The 22,880-nt window shown below is 26.2% G+C and overlaps 2 protein-coding genes and 1 long non-coding RNA gene across 3 annotated transcripts; 1 reads left to right on the top strand and 2 right to left on the bottom strand.

Moving 5' to 3' along the window:
- Positions 1-989: 989 nt before the first annotated feature.
- Positions 990-8,318, top strand: LOC123265317 (thyrotropin-releasing hormone-degrading ectoenzyme-like). The gene is made up of 12 exons (XM_044729015.1): positions 990-1,462; positions 1,774-2,241; positions 2,318-2,501; positions 2,723-2,879; positions 3,626-3,707; positions 3,775-4,133; positions 4,190-4,470; positions 5,150-5,340; positions 5,402-5,695; positions 5,773-5,851; positions 5,920-5,998; positions 8,278-8,318. Exons 1-12 carry the CDS (start codon positions 990-992, stop codon positions 8,316-8,318), a joined length of 2,688 nt encoding a protein of 895 aa, XP_044584950.1.
- A 1,657-nt stretch (positions 8,319-9,975) lies between these two features.
- On the bottom strand, positions 9,976-16,446 carry LOC123265902 (putative leucine-rich repeat-containing protein DDB_G0290503). Its single transcript, XM_044729869.1, has 5 exons — positions 16,316-16,446; positions 16,064-16,238; positions 12,929-14,310; positions 12,586-12,856; positions 9,976-10,317 (listed from the first exon to the last, which is right to left on the bottom strand). The coding sequence occupies exons 1-5, from the start codon at positions 16,373-16,375 to the stop codon at positions 10,112-10,114; spliced, it is 2,094 nt and encodes a 697-aa protein (XP_044585804.1). The 5' UTR covers positions 16,376-16,446; the 3' UTR covers positions 9,976-10,111.
- A 2,392-nt stretch (positions 16,447-18,838) lies between these two features.
- On the bottom strand, positions 18,839-19,616 carry LOC123265927. Its single transcript, XR_006509698.1, has 3 exons — positions 19,588-19,616; positions 19,033-19,137; positions 18,839-18,948 (listed from the first exon to the last, which is right to left on the bottom strand). It is a non-coding gene; the product is annotated as an uncharacterized LOC123265927 (long non-coding RNA).
- Positions 19,617-22,880: the final 3,264 nt, after the last annotated feature.

Raw genomic sequence — 22,880 nt, 5'->3', positions numbered from 1 at the left:
GTCAGGATTTACGTAAGATACAAGTCACGAATGAGTCATATATGACTCATTATTTCAAACTTCTTGACGTAAGATTCTGACGTAAATGACGTCAATATGACATACCTGTGATGTCTATATCATGATAATGATGTCATTATGACGTAAAATTGATGTAAGTGATTTAAGAATTGTACCTCAGAAAAAATATTAAAAAAAAAATTTCTCAAAAATAAAAAGATGGCAATTTTTAAATTAATTATAGTGTTGTGGACATTACAAAGTTTGAAACACTAGTTATATGTTGATACTTGATGAAAAAATCCTGAAATATGCTGGGCTCGAACTTGGGTCCTCACGTATCGAAGTCTGGAACGCTGCTCACTTGTCTAAGTAACGGTTCATGTCACGAAGTAAATAACTTATGTGATAAGCCTTACATGACGAAAAATGCTTATTTCATAATTTTTTCTGAGATTAAATGGATTTTAAGAGCTGGAATTGTATAAAATTCAAGTCTAATAATTTATACAATTTTATAAAATTTCATTAAACTCATGAAATTTTATAAAGTTTTATAAAACTTTGTAAAAACTCTTATAAAAGGCTCTTTAGTGAAACTTGTGGTAATGAATAGCGTAACGTCGTTATGACATACAATGATGGCATTAATGTTACGTAATATTGTAGTTTATATATTATGTCAGTTGTACGTAATATCTAAGTCATTTTCGTTACATCATGGAGAAGTAATAAACTTACATCAGTATGATGTCAAAAATATATCATATATTTTTACATCATAATTGGATCACAAGACAGGTCAATTTTACGTCATATTTACGTAAAATATTGTGACATTCCTATGACATAAATGACGTCATATTGACGTCATGTGTTCACTGGGTAATGATGAAGCTAACGAGCAGATAACGAATAATGAATAGAACTTAGTACATATATAATTCTAAAAAGTTAGACAGTCTGACAAATAGATTTCTGAAGTCAACATGGCAACTTCAAATTTGCTTATATCATTGGTAATTTTTGTAATAATTATCTTGTATGGAATATTTATTCTATCTCATGCAACATTAAGTTCGGCAAGTGAACAAAATCGTCTTCCTGGTCACTTTATACCGGTCCATTATACAATTAATATAATCCCTTATATTGAAGAGAACAATTTCACATTTGATGGTGAATCTTTGATTTTAATTGAAGCAAAAATTGAAAGCAATATAATAATTTTACATGCAAAAAATCTTCAAATAAAAGGAAACATTACTTTAAACAATGCTAGTAATAAATATGAATCCAATAATTACACAATTGATATTGAAAATGATTTTTTGAGTGTCGTATTTAATGAAAAAATAGTACAAGGTAATTACACTTTACACTTGAAATACTATGGTGTCATTAACGATAATCTTCGAGGTTTTTATCGAAGTAATTACACAGATACATTTGGTGATGAACAGTGAGTATTTAATTTTTTAATTTTTTTTTCGTTTGAACCAATTAATTTTATTATAAATTATTTATTTCGGCCTTAATGGCCTAGAAATAAGACAGAGTACATATGTCCTTACATAAACTTAATTCTATTACATTACATTTATTTATTTTAACTTAATATTACTTAATACAATTCGTAGAATTTTCTGTTACTTCTCTACATAAATATATCTTTCCTGTTATACTTATTTGCTCATAAGTTCTGTGTATAGTCCTTTTAAATTTTATAACTTTTTGAACTAATTAATTTTATAAATTAAATTATTTTTTTAGATGGTTAGTGTCGACTTACTTCGAACCCAATTATGCCCGTCAAGCTTTCCCATGTTGGGATGAACCAGCCTTTAAAGCGACTTTTAAAATTTCTATTAAACATAATAGGAGATTTACAGCACTATCAAATACTCGGTTTAATTCAATACTTAGCACTAATGATAGCAGTAATCATGTGTGGACTCAGTTTGAAAAAACTCCGCTAATGTCATCATATCTAATAGCTTTTATTGTGGGCGACTTAGATTATTTAGCTCACAGTGAAAATAAAACATTCCGAATATGGACTAGAAAAAATGCTGCTTCTCGTGGAGAGATGCTATTATCAAATGGTTTTAAAGCATTGAAGTCGCTGGAAAATTTTCTTGGTATGTCTTATCAAGATCATGGGTTTAAAAAAATTGACTTGGTTGTGATACCTGAGATGATGACGTTCGGAATAGAGAACTGGGGAATTATTTTTTTGAAGTAATTAATTTATTTTAATCAATTCAGCGAGTATTATTATTTATACTTAATAACGTATTTGATTATTATTTTTCAGAGAAAATGATTTTTTTTCTACGGAAAATATTGAGAGTAAAAAAATAGGGAAAAATGATTTAATTGATTTAACTCACGAATTAAATCACAACTGGTTTGGAAATTTAGTTACTCATAAGTGGTGGAAATATTTGTGGCTTACCGAAGGGTTAGCTAGTTATTTTTCATATTTCATCAGTGATCAAGTAAGAAATGAATTTTTTTTAAAAAAGAAATCATAAGATTAAAAATTTATTTTAAAAATTCCATCTTTAAAAAATTAGAAATGCAATGTTTTTTAAATAATTTTTCAGGCTTATTTTATTTTTCAAGAAAAATAAAAAAATTTTCAAGTGTCTGCTGATATTTCAGTGTCATTATTATTTAAATTTAATTCAACTTGAATATTGATTTGTAATTGTTACAGATTGAAAAATCATGGCGTGTGATGGATAAATTTGTTCTAGTTCGTCGTGAAGATTTATTTGAATATGATTCGGCGTATGAAGCTGCAGTTATGAATGGTGATGAAGAAATTGAAAACCTTTGGGAATATGACCGAAATTATATGAATTATTATAAAGGTAAATGAAATTTCTTACACTGATAGAAAGATTTGTTTATAGTTAAAAATATTTGTTAATATTTAACAAATCATTTATTAGAGACCACTTTTTAGTCCTTAACAAATATTTCTTAGTATTTAAAAAGATTTATTAATATTTAATAAATGAATATCTGATTTATTAAATACAAACAAATCATTTTAAATACTAAGAAATATTTGTTTGATACTAAAAAATGGTCTCTAATAAATGATTTGTTAACTATTAACAAATATTTTTTTAATACAAATAAATCCTTCTATCAGTGTAAGCGAATCCCGGAAAAAATAGATCCGTAAAAAAATTTTAAAGTTATGAAAAACTAATATTATTTCATTAAAATTATTATAAAGTAAAATACAAATTATAATAACAATAATAATTTTCTCTAAGTAATAATAAAATATTAGCCATTCTTCAAGAATTTGGATCGGGAGTATTCGGCTTAGAATAATAATAATAACTATCTATCTTTATCAATAAACACCGATCTTCGAGTCAAATATAAATATATATATATATATAAGGAAAATTGTGAGGGTGGATATTATAATTTTTATTTTATCATACTGTGAATTTTACATAACTTTAAAATTTTTTTCCGGGTCTAGTTTTCTAATTAACTTCTTAAAAATAAGATTCTGATTTTTTGTTACCATTAAATTTTGAATAAGTAAAAAATTTGTATTAAAATTTGTATTTGTTCAAAAAATTTTTTTGTTTAGGTGCAGTTATCATAAGAATGATCAAGTACGTACTCGGTGAAGAAAATTTTAGAAAAGGAATAAGGAATTACTTAAACAATAAGTGAGTTTTAGTATAACTGACTAATTGGAATATTTATTTGATTAAATTTTAACTTTTTAATTTACAGTAAATTCGGAGTAGTTACTTCAGATAATTTTTTTAACGAGTTGACTAAAGTGTCTGGAAATATGAATGTAACTTTAGAAAAAGCTCTTAACAATTGGCAAAGCACTCCAGGGTATCCAATGATTACAATTAATAGAAATTATGGATTAAATACAGCAACAATAACGCAATCCCGTTTTTTGCGACAATCTAATTTAACTTCTACTGATCAATATTGGATTCCCCTAAATTTTGCCACTCAGGACAACATGGACTTTAATGATACTGCAATCACTCATTGGCTTGATCCAGATTCAATTTCATTAGAAATTTCAGCGCCAGAATCGGATAAATGGCTCATAAGCAACAAACAACAATTCGGTATGCACACGTGTTATTTTAAGTATTTCTATAATTAAGTTTTGAAATATTTACAGGATATTATCGGGTAAATTATGATGATAAAAATTGGCAATTAATTGCAAACTATTTAAATTCCGAAAATTATTACAAGATTCATTATTTAAATCGCGCTCAGCTTATTGATGATGCATTTACACTAGCATACGAGGGATATGTCTCTTACAGTATCGTTTTTGAATTAATGGAGTATCTTAGATATGAAACGGATTCTTTGCCATGGGCGACATTTTTCAACAACATATATCGATTACATGGATCATCATTACCACATTCTTCGTATTATGAAAGCTATAAGGTACATGATAAAAAGTTTTAGTTAATTTTTTTATGTACCACTAACAACCTTGCAGTCACTATGTGAACTATAAATAAATAAAATTTTGTTTCATTAAATAGTGACTTTTGTTAAATTGCACTGTACTTTTTTAACTATTGACATTTTTAAAGTTATAAGCTCATCTCGATATTTCACTCATCAAGAGCTTTTGTTTGAGTACCCACATGCATTTTGATATATTTTTCATATATACATATATATATCAAATATATGAAAAATTGATGTGGGTACTCAAATGAAAGTTCTCGATGAGTGTAAAGTCGGGGTGAGCTTATATCCTTAACAATGTCAATAGTTCACAAGATACAAGGTTGTTTCTTAATTATGTGAAATTGCACTGTACTTTATTGAATATCAACGTTTTTAAAGATATAAGCTCATCTCGATATCTCACTCATTAAGAGCTTTCATTTGAGTACCCACATGCATTTTGATATATTTTTCATATATACATATATATAATATATACAAATATATGAAAAAGGGTCATTTTTTAATTATGTATCTAGAGATACAGCATTTTCGAATGCAACCTAAATATTTATCATCATAAATTGCCTATTTTGCTTATTTTTGCTTATTCTCTTAATAATATAGATTAAGAACCCAAAATATAAATTTATTAAAACAATTCTAGAAAATCATTTCAACTTTGCTTAAAAATATTGAAAAAAAAGTATTTGTTGATAAAACAACTGATGAAAACATGATTGAGATGGTTCTGAAGGAATCAATTATCAAATGGTCTTGTTTGTTCGGTTCAAATTTATGTAAAAATTATACTCTCTCAATTATATCGAAGTGGCTAGAAAATTTTGAAGAAAATCCGTAAGTATAAAATTTTTTTTGCTATTTTTTATTTTTAGTTAAAAATTTTTATGATAAATAGGCTTCCAATGGATCTTAAATCTGAAATACTATGTGGAGGAATGCGTTATGTTGATGAAAATACCTGGAATGCCGTACTGATGAAATATCTAGAGAATCGAGATAAAGATATTTTACAAGCACTCAGTTGCACATCAAACGTTACATTTTTAAATAAAATGTTGTTTTTAGCGATGAACAATACATTTAATGAATTAGACAGGGGGGATTTTTTTTTGTCAATTACAGCGGAAAGTAATGGTCTGGAAACTATATTGAATTTTATAAATGATTATCGAACTCAAATTGAGAAGAGGTGAGTTAATAATAATAATTATATTTTTAATTCCATGATTTTATTTATTACTAATAATTTTTAAATAAATTATTCAGCGATAGTCGTTATGAGTTTCTAGAAGATGGTATAATATCTATCAGTTATACTGTTAGAAACAACAGCCAATTTTCTAAGGTAAGTAATTAATTTTTAAATTATACAAATTTATAATAATTAATAATTATTTTTTCTTTCTATGACAGTGGGAAGAACTATTGAAAAATGTTATAGGAGAAAAAGAAGCAACGGATTATTTAGAAGAAATTCGCAGTGAAGTAGATGGTTATAATTTAAAATTAAATTTGATGAAAAATTATTTTGAAAAAAGGGTTTATTAAAAAATACATTATGAATTTTTTTTATGCCATTAAATTTCATTTTACTAAATACAATTTAAATGTTTCTTAGAAAATTATTTTACAGTTGCCATTCTCTTAGGTCATTATCATCTTTATATTTTCTTAAATTAAATTTAAATATCGGCATTTTAATGACATTTTATAATTATTTTAAATATACAGATTAAAATATTTGTATTTTACTTTTAAAATTGCAAAATACGATTGAAAAAATATACAAAATTATAAGTTATGATATAATAAATAGTCATTAAAAAATATTATCGATTTTTTGTTATTGAAAAAATTAATAATACTTGCAAAAATATTTAAAATGAGCAATTATTTTGTCAGTATTGATAAAAAAAATAGAAAATTCCATATCTGGGCGCTTAAAATGGCATTTATGACAATTTTGAGCTCAAAAATACAATTTAAATGTTGTTTTGAGCTTTTCGAGCTCAAAAATCTGATAGAAGTTTGATAAAACACTATTTTTTGTTTTCAAACCGCAATAACTTTTGAATGAATGAACCGATTTTCTTGCGGTTGGCGACATTCGACGCAGTTTTTAAATCCTCATAAAGAATTTTTAAGTTTAAATTGTTCAAACTAGAAATTTTGGCGTAATTCTGAAAAAAACACTTTTTTGGGTTTTATTTTCTACACGATATTTTTCGAACGAATCAACCGATTTTGACCGGATTAGTGGCAATCGACGTGGTTTTTTTAAGGTCAAGAGCTGATTTATTTTTGGAGTTAATCGATAAAACTGTTTGAAAGTTATTCCAAAAAAAACAATTAAAAAAATTTTTTTTTACGGTTTTTTTTAGATGTTTCGAAATCCATCGGTCCGAATCGGTCCAAATTGTATTCAAAATCTAAGTTTGGACAAGCCCTTTCGAATGGTGTTAACCGCAATAAAATCGGTTTAATGGTTCAAAAGTTATAGGAGGTTTAAATACTTACACACACGGAAAAAAGTAAACTGTAATAAATAACAGTCGATTTATAATAAGTAATGATCAACTCCTAAAAATTACCATTTCAAACAGTAAAATCGTGATTTTACTATTCACTTTATAATATTTACCATTTAAACGCTACAATTCACTATTTACATGGAAGAAAATACTATTTCAAACAGTAATATTCGCTATGTGAATGTCTAAAATGTTAAAGTATAATAATTAAGAATTCAGAAGTTGATATTTATCATTTCGTACCTAAAAAATGATCTTATGATATGTAAAAAGTATAAAATAAAGTTAGTAAATTTCTAACACAAGCAATGTCAATATTTACAAAGTAAAATTGTAAACTTTAATCGCAACGCTAAAAATCAAACTGTACTTATTGACTTGCTTGGACTGTTAAAATGTATATTTTAAAAGTAGAATTTTTACTGTTTCAAATGTTAAATTCTCCCAGAGTGAGACCCCCTTCTCTTTCATCTGAGTTCCCCTTCTCCTCATAATATCAACTATATATTGAAATGGCAATTTTTACTGTTTGAAACTGTAATTTTTTAAGATGAAAGAGTTGTTATTTACTATAGTGACAGCTACTAATCACTTAGTTGGATATTAAATAATAAATTGTGGCTTTCATACTTTCCACATTAAGTTCTGTAATATTTATATTATTGCCACCTCGATGTCCGCTTTACTGTTTGAAACTATAAAAATTAAACGGAATCCCACTGAATATTACAGCTTACTTTTTTCCGTGCACTCACACATACATACATACAGACATACCCTGATTAAAAATACTGATTGAAAAGAATTGAGAAGCGGCCGTTGTTATGGATTTACGTCTTTCAGCGACTGCTACGTGAAGAGCAGTACCCCAATGACAAGTTACTATATTAACATTAGCTCCTATACGAAGTAAGTCAGAGACGAATTCTTCATGTCCAAAATAAACTGCCATTTGTAAAACTGTATGATTTACATATGCCCTATAATTTATACTCATATTTGGGTTTGCAATAGATTTAGAATTCCTTCTCAATGATGCATATTCTTTTTTAACTTTCATCAGAAATCGGCTTTCAGGAGTTTCCATTTTTTTTTTTAATTTATTTCCTGGAAAAAAATTTCATCTTTAGTTTAAAATATTTTAAGTTAATTTAATTCACCCAATAAATTTATCACTAATAATTTACTCACACAATACACTGAATTTTATTAAATAAAAATTAAATTAATTTTGTTGAAGCCAGACTTCACGTGCTTGAAGAAAATTCGAGAGACACTTAAAATTATGTTCTGTAATACTAGATGTTAAGTTAATGAATTGAAATATGTTAATGAGGGAAAATTGTAGTAACGAGTATATTATTTATCCACATAAAAGAAATATTATCCCTTGTACTATATTCTATGGTTATTAACTGTAGAAGTTATCGTCCAACTCTGGACTAAAATGTATAGAAAGCGTTAGTAATTAGTAATTACAAGGAAGTTCTTTCGCTTCAGTTGAGTCAAAACAATTGATGAAAATTAAGTTTGCTGACATTAGAAAATGTTTATAATTTATCTTATTGTAAAATAATTTTAAAAAAATTTTAATAAAAATTTTCACGTGTAGAAAATTTGAAAAATTATCCGTGGAATTATTTAAAAAATAATAATTTAGTTCTAATTTTTAATTAATAAAAAAATCAAAATTTTTTGAGTGTCGGCTAACTTAATTTTCATAAACAATTGTAGTGGTCAATATTCGATAAATTAAAATAATTAAATAAAACCCATAATAATTTCTAAAATTAAAAAATAAATAGTATATAAGGCGTTAATTGTTGGAATTTTAAAAATTAAAAAAAAAAAAAGTTATACAAAAATGAATTTGACTCTTGTAAATCAGCTGTCCGTGATTTGGCAACGCGTTACAAACATAAAATTTGACTTTGAATATTTCAAAAATTATATCGGTAATGTATTATTATTAAATTGTTTTTATATTCTGCAATAATCCAAGTTTTTTGTGTATAGTTTTTTATCCGTTAAAGTTGGCAGGTTAATATTGAAAAAAATAATTAAAGTCTCGACAAAACGTTTGTCCGCCATAAGAGCCCGTGTATAAGAAGATAAAATATGGGATTTTTAAAATTTAATATCTAAGTAACTAAACGGTGAATATTTTTTAATTTTGGGATTAGATAAACTACGTATTTATTTATAAGTATACTTAATTTCAAAGCTCAAAGTTGAAAATTATTTTTTACATTAGATTCGCTCGAACCTCCTTAAAGTCTGACTTTTTTGTAAGACTCGGAAAAAATACTAACATTTTTAGAAATTTTTTAAAAAAAAATTTCTACGGTGAAGAATAAATTAAACTTCACTAGTAGATAGATAAGGACTTTTATCTAATAATAACTATTAGATAAAAATTAATTTTATGCATAATCTAATATTTTTTATTTAACATTGATGGCGAAAGGACCTCCTTAAGTAAATATCAAAGAATGTCTGTTAATTACTCATACAATTTATCATCAAATGTTTTTTTTTCTTCTATTAAATTTTATGAACAATAATATAATTATTATCATGAAAATTATAAATTTTTAATCGTTTTTTTAATTTTCAAGCAATATTCATAATTTTTTATTCTCATTCTTCTTAAACTCATTTTCAATTATCAATTGTTTCAACACTTTCATTTTGAATTTTAATAAATAAATTACAATAATTACAAAAATATATTCAGAATACAAAATAAATACTCCAAATATAAACTTTTTTAAAAATAATTTTTATTTTTAACATAAAATAATAACATCCATGTAGTTATACATATTTTATCTCTATTGTCATTTATTATTTTGTCACATTTCATGTATATTACTTTACAAAATTATAATCTTCAAAATAATATATTTAATACAATATATAATCAACTAAATAATAACAAATGGTCTATAAAAATTTTAATTCCTACCTAAGCTCTTATTATAAATTATAATATTAACGTGCTAATTTATAAACTGAGCAATCGATTTTTAAGTAGATTTTGCCATTAAATTTTTTTTTAAAGTAATTTGTACTCAACAAGCATTATGAACGTGCTTCAGTTTGTGTACTTGTAAATTAGATGAATATGCAGTAGCAAAATCACAAAATTTACATCTAAAAAAATACTGATTACTTGATTTTTGAACATTCCGATTTAATGCAATTGATTGACTAGATTTATCATCGTAACAGTCACATTTAAAGCATTTTTTTTTATTTATATGTGGTCTCAATAGATCTGAAAATCAAATAAAAATTAATAATTGTAATTTTTAATTATAAATTATAATTTTTTTTGCCCTCCGGGCGGAAAGTGGCAACTTTCGTCCCGCTGCGCTAAACAAAGTTGCCGCTTTCCGCCTTCGTCGAGCAAAAAAATAGTATACACTCCACGGGAAGTAAATAAGAAAGCCTCAGATCACATGTTTGTCAACCTCGGCTTCGCCTCGGCCGACAATTACATGTGATCTGAGACATTTCTTACTTTACTTCCCTAGGTGTGTAATATACTATTAATTATACACTGAGAAAAAAAAGTACTACTCGTGAGAAAATTTTCTTGTCACAAGAATATAAATTCTTGATAATTTTAAAGAATGTATTTTCTAGTCTCAGGAATTGATCGAATTATTTTTTGTTTAATTTAAGTGAACCGATTTGTTTGTTAATCTATCAAAATTAATGCCAATAATTTAGGGCCAATTTTTCAATCGGAGATAAAATTTTATCCGAGATATAAGTACTGCTAATAAAATAATAAAAATAAATAATTCAGCACAGTGATATTGCGTACGAGTAGTTCTCCCTAAATTCAGCCACTTATTTTTAATTAAAATAAATTAACATTAGCCGCATGTCACAGAAATATTAATCTCCAACTGTGACAACTTCGTGATTGTAAATAAATAAAATAAAAATTAAAAAAACGGATGACCCTGAAGGCCATCCCTAAGGGCCAGTTTTTCAATCCGAGATAAAATTTTATTCGAGATAAAAGTACTGCCATTATGATAAAAAAATAAATAATTCAGCACAGTGATATTGCCTACGATTAATATTTATATTAATATTTATATTTAAATGAATATCGGTTAAAAAAAAGATTTCCACGATATCTCTCTAATAATTTTATTAGCATAATAGTTCATATATTGTAATAGATTTTACGTTTAGACAATGAGTTGTAAAAGTTGTATGAATATTTGTTTTACTTTAAATAAACTTATAATAAAAAAAGTAATGAAAGTTATAAAAGTAACTGCTACTATTTCTAAATCTAAAATATTGACAGTATAAAATTACTAGAGGGAGATCGTGGAAATCTTCTTTTTAACTAATATTAATTTTAACAGTTTAACTTTTGGAAAAATATTCATTTTTACAGTGTAACTTCTGGACAAATATTCATTTTTACAGATTAACTTTAATGCAGATGTTTATTTTTCTCGATTTATTTGGATAGAATTTTATTTATTCAAATATCCATTCGGACAGCTTTCATTTGTACCGATCATCATGTTTAAAAATGTTTATTTATACACAACCTTAAAAATACTAATGATCATAATGTCGTTTATTCATAAAATCATTTCTACATTTATTCATTACGATTATTTATCCGCAATTTCTTTTCTTCAAATAATTATCATAGTTCTTTTACATCCGGATCTATATTTTTGAATACATAAGTTCATTAAGTGAATGTATCATTAATTTTTTTATACTCTTGTATTATTAATCATTTATTCAAATGATATTTTTTATTAGCTAGTAAATTTATAAATTTTCATTTATAGTAATGTTCATTTTTCCATTTATACTTTTAGAATTAGAATCAAATAAACATATTATTAGTTGTACATATTTTTAAAAATAGGGAATTTTATTTGTTCAGTTGGTCATGTGTACAACTGTAAAATTGCACAGATGATCTAATTTACATAGAATCATTTGTATTTATATACAATTATACATAAATTTTCCTATGCTTTTATTCATTTATACTCATCAGCATTTTTACAAACTTTCATATTTATTTGGACAAATTTTCATAAATCCAAACTTTCATCGATACCAAAGCAACACAAGCAGGCATAAATTATTGTCTCTCATTGTATCTCGGATAAAATTTTATCCTGGATTGAAAAACTGGCTCTTATTATCATAATAGATGACTTAGTGCATCCTATCTAATTGTTAATTACTATCAAATAATATATGATCAATTTATCAGATAAAGCATAGACTTACTACTATTAATTTTATATTTAAGCTTTACTATAATAAAACAATTGTTATATTCATTTCTTTTTCTATGGAACCCAATTATTGGCATTGCTGTAGGGTTCAATGTACTGTTAAAATAAATAAATAAATAAATAATAGATATTGATATTCTTTTGTCAAAAAACCAAAATATATTTTAAACGATTCTTGAGCCAAGAAATTTTTTTCTGGACAATAATTTTTTTTTCTCAGTGTAAATCGAATATTTTTTAATACTCACTTGGTCTACGATAATTCACACTGAACTCTTCACAAGCATATTTAGTTTTGATGTGACTTTTAGCGTGCTCATTAAATAATTTTAAATTTGTAAATTTGCTTTTACAAATAGCACAATTATAAACCGAAAGCTCTGCTTTCAGTTTCAAATTTTTCTTTTTATCATCACTCTTATTTTTATTAATTCCTTGTAATTTTTTAGATTTCTTTTTTTCAACAAAAGATTTTACATTTTTTTTCTTTAAATAATTCGGGACTGCATTTCGATCAAGCTGAAATAAATAAGTATTAATTTATTTATTTTAGAATAAAATTATTATTACCTAGAAATTTCCAATACTTACTACAACGAATAATTGTTTTATTTTTGCAATTGGCCTCTCTTCCCGGATAATTTTTTCAGTATTTGACATTTTAGAATTAATTTTATTGTCAATTAAACTTTTCTGATCAACTGCTGTCATCTGAGCATTTAAAGATGATATATCTAAATGTATTTTAAAGCATTGGATTTTTTTAAAATCATTGTTAATGTTAGATTGTGGAAAATAAGGAATGAACGCTAAAAAACCGTATGAAGGCGTTAGATCATGTGAAGTATTTTTTAATAAATCAATCGGGTAAAAAATATTTTCTTTTTTAATATCTTTCTCATTATTTGATAAGGATTTAATTTCAGAGAAATCTTCAAAATTTTCAAGCGAACTAGGCGGCGAGATATTTTCATTTGACTCTAAAATAGAATTAATTTCATTATCAAAACCAGAAACTGAACTATCTAGCCACTCTTCAAACTGATAAATACTTTTATTATCCTCCATAATTTCCAAATTATCTCCAGGCATTAGCAAATTTTTTTCATTAGTATTACAAACTTGATCAAAAACTTCTTCAGCAAACAGCAAATTGTTTTCAATTGTATTTTCTTCATCCTTATTCCAACCAATTATTACATTCGATGATTCTTCATGTTGATAAATCATTTCTTCATCTTCAGAGATCGTTAAATTTTCAACTGCACTTTCTTCATTGTCTGTCCAAGAATTCATATTTATAATTTTCTGATGCTTACTGTAGTTTATTGTTTCATTATTAACTTCCTTTAAAGTTTCTTCAGTTGCATCCTTTTTATTTTGCACTGAAGAAACATTAAAAGCGTTTTTTATTTTAGATTCAAAGCTAGATTTTTTACAATTAAAATTTTCTAATGCTCCAAAGCGTTCTTCTAGTCTCCGACTTCTAGCCTCATATTTAATTAATATTTCTTCTAATTGAGATACTCTAGTTAAAGTTTGCTGATTTAATGTTTGTAGATTTAATAACAAGTCATGAATATTGTTTTGATCATTACTCAGTTCTAAATTTTCTTTTTTAGGTTTTAATTGTTGTATTTTATAAAGGATTTTATTTTTATTGTCACAGTCATTATTAAATGATTCGACTTTTAATATTTTAACGTGATTGTTAAGCTCGTGGGGAACATTATCCTTGCTGTCTATCTTCTCCAATATTACATTGTCTTCAATTGATTGTGAATAAGGATTATCAGTACTGCTGGAGACAAAACTTTTGTAGTTGTTGTTATTTAATTCATCTATTGGAGAATAATCATGATGATCTTGATAAGATTTATTTTCTGCTTTGATAATTGGTAATGAAGATGAAGTATCTTTCATCATTGATTTATTGTTTACCAAATTAGGTGTTGATACTTTAACTCCTACATCTGAAATAAATAATCTATATTATTAAGAGAATGAGCAAAATTTTGGCCAGTGTATTTATATGATAAAATGGGTTTTTATGGTTAAATTTGGTATCGTTGGAAAAGTCTTGACCTGGAGTTGTGCCTTTTCATGATTTTATATCATTTTCACCAATAGTCAATTTATGATAAGTATTAAGGCTGTGTTTGAAAATGCTCTATCTCTAGATACATAATTAAGAAATGACCTTGTATCTCGTGAACTATTGACATTTTTAAAGATATAAGCTCATCCTGATGTTACACACATCAAGACCTTTCATTTGAGTACCCACATCAATTTTTTATATGTTTATATATATTATATATATGTATATATGAAAAATATATCAAAATGCATGTGGGTACTCAAATGAAAGCTCTTGATAAGTGTAACATCAGGATGAGCGTATATCTTTAAAAATGTCAATAGCTAAGAAAGTACAGTGCAATTTAACATAATTAAGAAACGATCTTGTATCTCGTGAACTAATGACATTTTTAAAGATATAAGCTCATCCCGATATTACACACATCGAGACCTTTCATTTAAGTACCCACATCAATTTTTCATATATTTATATATACTATATATATATATATATATATATATTATATATATATATATATATATATATATATATATATATATATATGAAAAATAAATCAAAATGCATGTGGGTACTCAAATGAAAGCTCTTGATGAGTGCAATATCGAGATGAGCTTATATCTTTAAAAACCTCGATAGTTAAGAAATTAAAGTGCAATTTAACGAATATCTTGTGAACTATTGACATTTTGAAAGATATAAGCTCATCCCGATGTTACACTCATCGAGACCTTTCATTTGAGTACCCACATCAATTTTTCATAGTTATATATATATTATACATATATGTATATGAAAAATATATCAAAACATCGATGAGTTATTATATCTCTAAAAATGTTAATAGTTCACAAGATATTTGTTAAATTGCACTGTAATTTCTTAACTATTGACATTTTTAGATATAAACTCATCCTGATGTTACACTCATCAAGAGCTTTCATTTAAGTTCCTATATGCATTTCCATATATTTTTCATATATACATATATATATATATATATATATATATATATATATATATATATATATATATATATATATATATAAATATATGAAAAAATGATGTGGGTACTCAAATGAAAGCTCTTGATGAGTGTAATATCGGGATGAACTTATATCTTTAAAAATGTCAATAGCTAAGAAATTACAGTGCAATTTAACAAAAGTCATTATTTAATAATGCAAATTTTTATTTATAGTTCATGTCACGGCAGTCACATAGTGACTGCAAGATTGTTAGTATTTCAATTATCGTCATACACTAAGAGAAAAAAATAAGGAATTTTGTGATAAAAAATTAATTTGTTGAAAATTTTAAACAATTTTATTTCTTAGAAATTTTCTTTTTGAAAAAAATTTTATTTAATTTGGGAAAAAAGAATTTTTGACTGACACTTGCGAATTTTACTCCAAAATTGTTTTTTTCTTTAATCTAGAAAACTGTTTTTTAACGAGAAATTTACTGTAAAAAAAAATTTTTATTTCTTCAGCTAAGAAATAAGTAGAATTATTTAAAATTTATAACAAATTAATTTTTTATCACAACACTGCTCATTTTTTTTAAAATAAATTTTTTCTCAGTGTAATACTTGTAAGTATTCTTACAAAATGTGATATACATACCAGAAATTTTGTAATTTTCTATTTTTCCAATCGACGAATTACTACCAGCATCAGACAATTTGTTTTTGTCACTAATTACAGCGTCAGTAAGGTTAATTACATTTGAGTGATAGCTCCCAGTCAAGTCACATTTTTCACGTTCGTCTTCTATTATACTGCAAGTTTCAGAACAAACCTGTAAAAAGAGTGTATTTTTAAATCTACTACAATGTATATTATCAAAATATCGAAATATTTATAATATATCATTACCTCAAAACTCGGACTTTTAACTTCAATAATTAAAGAGCTCAATTTTTCATTTAATTCCATTGAAATTTTTATTTCAATATACTTTAGTTAATTATATCTATTTATTTTCAATTGATTATACACCTATCTATTTCTTACATACCGAACAATGTGCGTTTTACCGAATTTTTTTTTTTCTTCAAGATATACTTATTTCCGTTGTGTCCTAAAACACAAAAGTATATCAAAAAAACATATAGGCGCGTTTTTTTAAAAGTACATTTATATTCATAAAAAATCCTCTAGCTATTTCTTAAAGTAATTTTAAACTAGAAAAAAATTATGAACAAAAGATTTATAATTTTACTGAAATTTTTTTATATTACTCTTTATTTTTATTATTTATATTAAGATAAAGATATAAATATATATGCCGACAAATAATATTAGAAAAAATTAAATAAAAATAAACATATCGTCATTTTGATCAAAATTATTAGAAGTAACTTTTGTAAAAAGAAATTAAATTATTAAATTACTATTTAACTCATTGAAGAATTTTATACATAATAATTTTAATTTCCTATTATTATCTTTAATCGATTTATCTAATATTAACAAATTTTCAAACTCAAAAAAAATTTTAATTTAACAAAGCAAATAATAGTTTTAAGAAAACTAAAAAAACACACTTTTATAAATAAACTAAATTAAAAGATAAAAAATAAATAATAGTTTAAAAAAACTAAAAAACACGCTTTTTATAAAAAACTAAACTAAAAAATAAAAAATAAATATAAATTAATAATAGTGTAAAGAAGAAATAAATATTTATCAATGAAATATTTATAACTATTGACAACATGCACCCCACGCCTTTTTTACAATAAAACATTTTTTTCTTATTTACACTATTAGTAGATTTTATAAAAATCTAACTATTGCAGTAGCTAAGCAAGGAGGGTTGAATCCCTGATAAAGTAGATTTCTACAGTACCCACATTTCACATAATTTCAGTCGATTCGTTCAAGAGATAACTTCACATAATTTCAGTCGATTCGTTCAAGAGATAACTTCATGTAATTTCACATAATTTCAGTCAATTCGTTTAAGAGATAAAGTCACATAATTTCACATAATTTCACATAATTTCAGTCGAATCGTTTAAGAGATAACTTCACATAATGACGCATTTCCGTTAAATCTATGATCACAACAGATAGATCATCAATTAATTTTTCAAGCCATTCTTTCTTTTGTTCACCTTCAACACATAAATATTTCAAATAACACTTTAAATTATTAAAAATTCCCCCAAGTACATTATACGCAGTTTTACCGACATCCCAGTAAATTCCATGACGACGTCCATTATAGTCGAGATTTTGCTTAATAACAGATGCACTAGTAATCGTCATTGGAGGCTTATATAAATGATAGTCACACTTATAACCACCATTGAATTGATATTCATTAGTTTGGCATAATATAACCGGTAAAATCAATTAAGTATTCCATATTTCACTTTTTTTTTTCGTATATATATATATATATATATATATATATATATATTAGGGGGTGCCAAAATGTAACTTCTTTGATGGACCTCTTAAAATTGGAATTTTGATTTCCGCTTTTAACAGGAGTTGTGTTTAGGCATTTCTTGAGATATTTCGGGGTAAGAGGATTCATTTAATTACTCATAGGATTTTTAACAGGAGATTTAATTGGGCACTTCCGGCCAAATTTTGAATTTTCACCGGAAATGCCCAAACTAAGCTTCTGTTAAAAAATTCTTTGAAAATCAAATACATCGTTTCACACCAAAATATCTCAGGAAATGCCCAAACACAGCCGCTGTTAAAAGCGGAACTCAAAATTCCAATTTTAAAAGGTTCTCCACGGGAGTTACATTTTGGCACACCCTAATATATATACATATATATTTATACGATATAACGTGGCTTGTCAGCACGATAGCGTTTTCAATTTATAACCGATTCTTCTCAAACTCAGCATGCTTTATCTATCGATCAAGGTCAAGATTAAGTTCGAAGATGAGCTTAATCGGGCGAGTAATTTGAAAATTACAGGATTTTGAAATTTTGAAAATCGTAAAAATTGCTGTTTTTACTACTTCAACTTGGTATAATTACTTATCGATACAAGATATCAAAATTCGGTAAAATGCATCGTAAAGCTCTTTTAATAAGCTTCAGTTTTCTCTACTCAGAAGTGGTAATAGCCTCAATATTATTCCTTTTAGAGTTCGTTTAATGAAACAGTTTTACTGTTGCAGCCGTTTTAGAATTATTGTCTGCATCATAGCTTAATCATGATGTAAATTCAATAATTACGATATTAAGTCGGTAAAATTGTCGTCTTCATTTTTCTATTAAATGATACCGAAATTAACAGACATCTGTCAATTTTTTTAATTATCATGATAACTAAATGATTAAAAAAAAATTTAGAAATTTAAATGAATTACAAGTGCATATTTTTTTTAAATATTATTTTTTATTATCGTTCTCAAAATCTGTAATAACATATTTAAGTTTCAGCCGTATTGACACACTAAGTTGCCATAACTACTATCTAGACAACTTAGCCCATTACAACACTCTTCAAACTCATGAAAATATTCATCACACTGCAATTATAAAATGATCTAATAATTAACAATCCTTAAATTTTACTTTTAATACATTTTTTTTTCCATTTCAATTCTACTGACCTCATCACCGACATTACCACAATCAGCAGTAATTTTCCATACGAGAAGTAAGATTGATAAAACCATGAAGAATAATTTCGACATTTTATATTGAGTATTTATTATCTGCTGCAAATAATAAAAATTAATAAGCCAGACAAATATTATCTTAAAGAGGAGATTTTAAGATACACCTTTTGTTTGAAAGGTTTTTTGTTAAACCAGTAATTTATTTTACAAACATTTTAAAAGTTGAAAAAAGTAATTTCTTTGACGGACGATTAAAATTTTGAAACAAATTTTTATTTTTTCGTTTGCATTTTTAAAAGCCTTATAATCTTAGCTTTGAAACTCGCTGTGGGTTTTTTTTTGGTTTCAAATTTATCCGCAAAGTTTTCAGCACAGATATCTTAAAAAGCATTTTCTTAGAATAATTTACCGTTTTTTTTATTTAAAAAAAGAGATTTTTTAACTTGAAATTACGGCGTTAAACTTTTTTTTTTATAATTACCGTGATATAATATTTTTAAAGGCAGAAAATACTTATTACAAATAAATTAATTATTATTCACTCACTCTGATATTGTGTAACTGGTTGATTCAAGTGTGTGCTTTGCGCTAAAAAAATAACATTTATATCGGAAATTTTGCAAAAATACAAATATTTATTAATTCATATATTTAAATTATTAATAACACAGAAAAATGAAAGTGTAATCTTCAGACTTTGATTAGCATTTCATTGCATTGAAAGAACTAAATTTGTTCTTGAAAAAACAAAAATATTTTCGACCAGATAACAAAATATTTTCAACTCTTGCGTAATTTTAATAAACTTTGGTATAAATACTGAAAATGTTTATTATTATTATTATTATTTTAATAAATCAAAGATTTTTAATTAAATTAAATTTTATTAAATATACATTAAAAATTCCTAGCCAAATGAGAATTACTCAGTCTAACTTAATAATTACCGTAACTCCTATTCTTTCCCGCTTCACAGCATTATTTATATTTGTAAAATTGCTTGCCGTAAGATGGACGGTGTGGCTTAATGTATATAGAATAAGCGAAAGGAAATTTAGTATAGACCGGATAGCTCAAATGGTAGAGTAGCCGACATGTCTTCGGAAGGTTCTGGGTTCGAATCCCAGTCCGAGCTATCTAATAATTTTTTCTCGCATATTCTATAAACTCACATTAAGATGATCCTCTCCACATTCCTTTCTCAATCCTTTTCTACCACTATCCTGTTACGTGAATGTGGAACGCTTCACGTAATAATTACCGTAACTCCTATTCTTTCCCGCTTCACAGCATTATTTATATTTGTAACTGAATAGTAATTACGGATAGGTCTCGGATAGTTTAACTGGTAGAGCATTTGGCGCGTAAAAAATTACATCTTTCTCTAATAATAATTGTCCAAACAAATTTTAATTATTATCGTCACCTAAATTTTCTCTGATGGTATTGAGACTTCATACCGATAAAATATTATAGTGAACAATTAATAATGAAAAATTAGTCATTTTCCAACAATTTGGATCGGGTAGCTTTATAAGCTGGCTTATAATATTAACTATCTTTGATTTATTAAAAAAATTTAAAACGCCGATCTTCATATGTTAAATATACATTATTATTATTATTATTATTATTTATTTTTTTATTTTGAGTTTTACTTGTATACCGTTTTCTGGTTTTTACAAGGTTACTTTCCCTTCTATATTATCACCACAATTTTTCAACCCTTTTTATTATCGACATATTCTCCACTCTTTTTATAATCAACATGTTCTCCACCATTTTTTATAATCAACATATAATTTTCGCACATATAATTTCATTCCAATGCGGCTGTGGACCAACTTGTGCTTTCTGTACTGTATTTACCCTATTCCTCACCCCTTTCTATCGGTTGTTGGAATAGTGGCGATGGGGAAACCACAGAGAAAACCCATGCCAGTACAGTCGGCTACCGGAGCGATCTCCGACGGTTGGTGTTGGAACTATTCGAACAACCGTCGGGGATCGAACCCTCGCCTTACGACAAGATGCACGAACGAACTAACGGGATAATGACTTAGTCCGCTCGGCCATCATGCCGCTTTATTATTATTATTATTATATACGCATATTACTCATAATAAATTAATAAACGTATATTAATAAACGTATAGTAAATTTACGGATTTTGTATTATAACAATTCGAAAAGTCTGTTCAAGTATACTGGTCCCATTCAAATTTTTGTTAAATATCCGTGCGAAGCCGGGGTGAACTGCTAGTTTGTTATAAAATTATTAAAATGACTAAATACATACTAACTTAATTTTCATAAATTTTTAACGAATGTCGCACCAATATGCGTTACAATTTGACGTTAAATCGGCATCAATTGTTAGACAGGAGTTTTTGCATTGCAGGTCTGGTTATTGCGGTTACCTTGAGTTGAGATAAGGTCGTTCATATAATCGCCATGCTTACCTACTTGCAATAACTTATTACCAACAATTATTGAGCGTAGATAAAATTGCTTTAACAATAATATTCAAGATACCTTCATGCAATAATAAATAAATTATAAAATATATAAAATCTTCATTGCCATCCGCAAAATCATAAAAAAATTTATTTAATCAAAAGTCCTGCTGAGTTAATTGAAAAAAAAAATTTAATTCATAACTTTGCTTGACCACTCTTGCACACAATTTTTTTTTAACGTCTTCGTAAATAAAACAATAAAGAATACTATATTGTCCATCGCATCCACGCAATTACTTACTTGTACCTTCAACCGTCATGACCAACCAGTTTACAATATAATGATATTTCCTTAGCATCGGGAGGTTTACGCTCTACTAGACATCTAGGTCTCCGGCAGCGTACAGACCCAACTCCTTCACGATTAAGATCGTATTATGTAATCGAATAATAACGTGCCCTGGACTCGAGCACATTCATATATAAATGGTATATAGCAAAGTTATCCTTCATATACCTGCATACGTCATGCAAAAATATAAATTGCGTTGTCGAAAAGTAAAAACAACGAATGTTTTAAATAATCGAGCAATCATTTACTTGGAATTGCATTTACAGGTTTCGACCATTCTCAATCTGAAAGTATCCAATATAAAAGTATCCGATGATAAAAGTTATTATGATTCAATAAATCATTATTTTGTTACGAAATTTACGTGGGTGCTCTTTTATGTACGAAATATACGTAATATGTTAATCTAGCGCCGGGGCAATGTAACAATCAAAGCAAGAAAAATATTAACAGTAATATTAGCTTTGCTGTTAAACTTTTTATTGTTTTCAATTGTTTTTTGCGCTTGAGATATAAGTTATGGCTATGAGGTATTTTGATATAAAAAAACTAGGCCATTAACATACACGAGTACTTTGTTTTTAAGAATAAGAGTATGTTTTCCAGTAAATTAGTGGTTTTTAATTTAACTAAAGTAACTGTATGAACATTTCAGATTATTTTTTTTTTAAATTACAGTATTTACGAAATTTTTAATTATTTAAAAAAAATCACAAATTTATGATCACAGTAAAATTATATCCGTGACATGAAAAGGAAAAATTCCGTGAAGTTGGTCCCAGAAAACATAATCCTGTTCGAGATCCGGAAAAAAATTTTTACATGTGAAAAAATATAAATTATTGCTATTAAAGACGGCTTAAAATTGTTTTTCGGAAAATTTAAAAGATTTTTTCATGAATGAATGGATTATTCAACTTATAGGCAAGCATATAAAAATTTTTCATATCCGTTTGCGGCGAAAGAAAATATAAATTTTTTGAGTTCTCCTTTTAACAGGAGCTGTGTTTGAGTATTTCCTGAGATAT

This window comes from Cotesia glomerata, linkage group LG5 (assembly GCF_020080835.1).
Source record: "Cotesia glomerata isolate CgM1 linkage group LG5, MPM_Cglom_v2.3, whole genome shotgun sequence".
NCBI lineage: Eukaryota > Metazoa > Arthropoda > Insecta > Hymenoptera > Braconidae > Cotesia > Cotesia glomerata.
The sequence above is the reverse complement of the archived record's forward strand: the minus strand, read 5'-3'. Positions and strand labels throughout refer to the sequence as shown.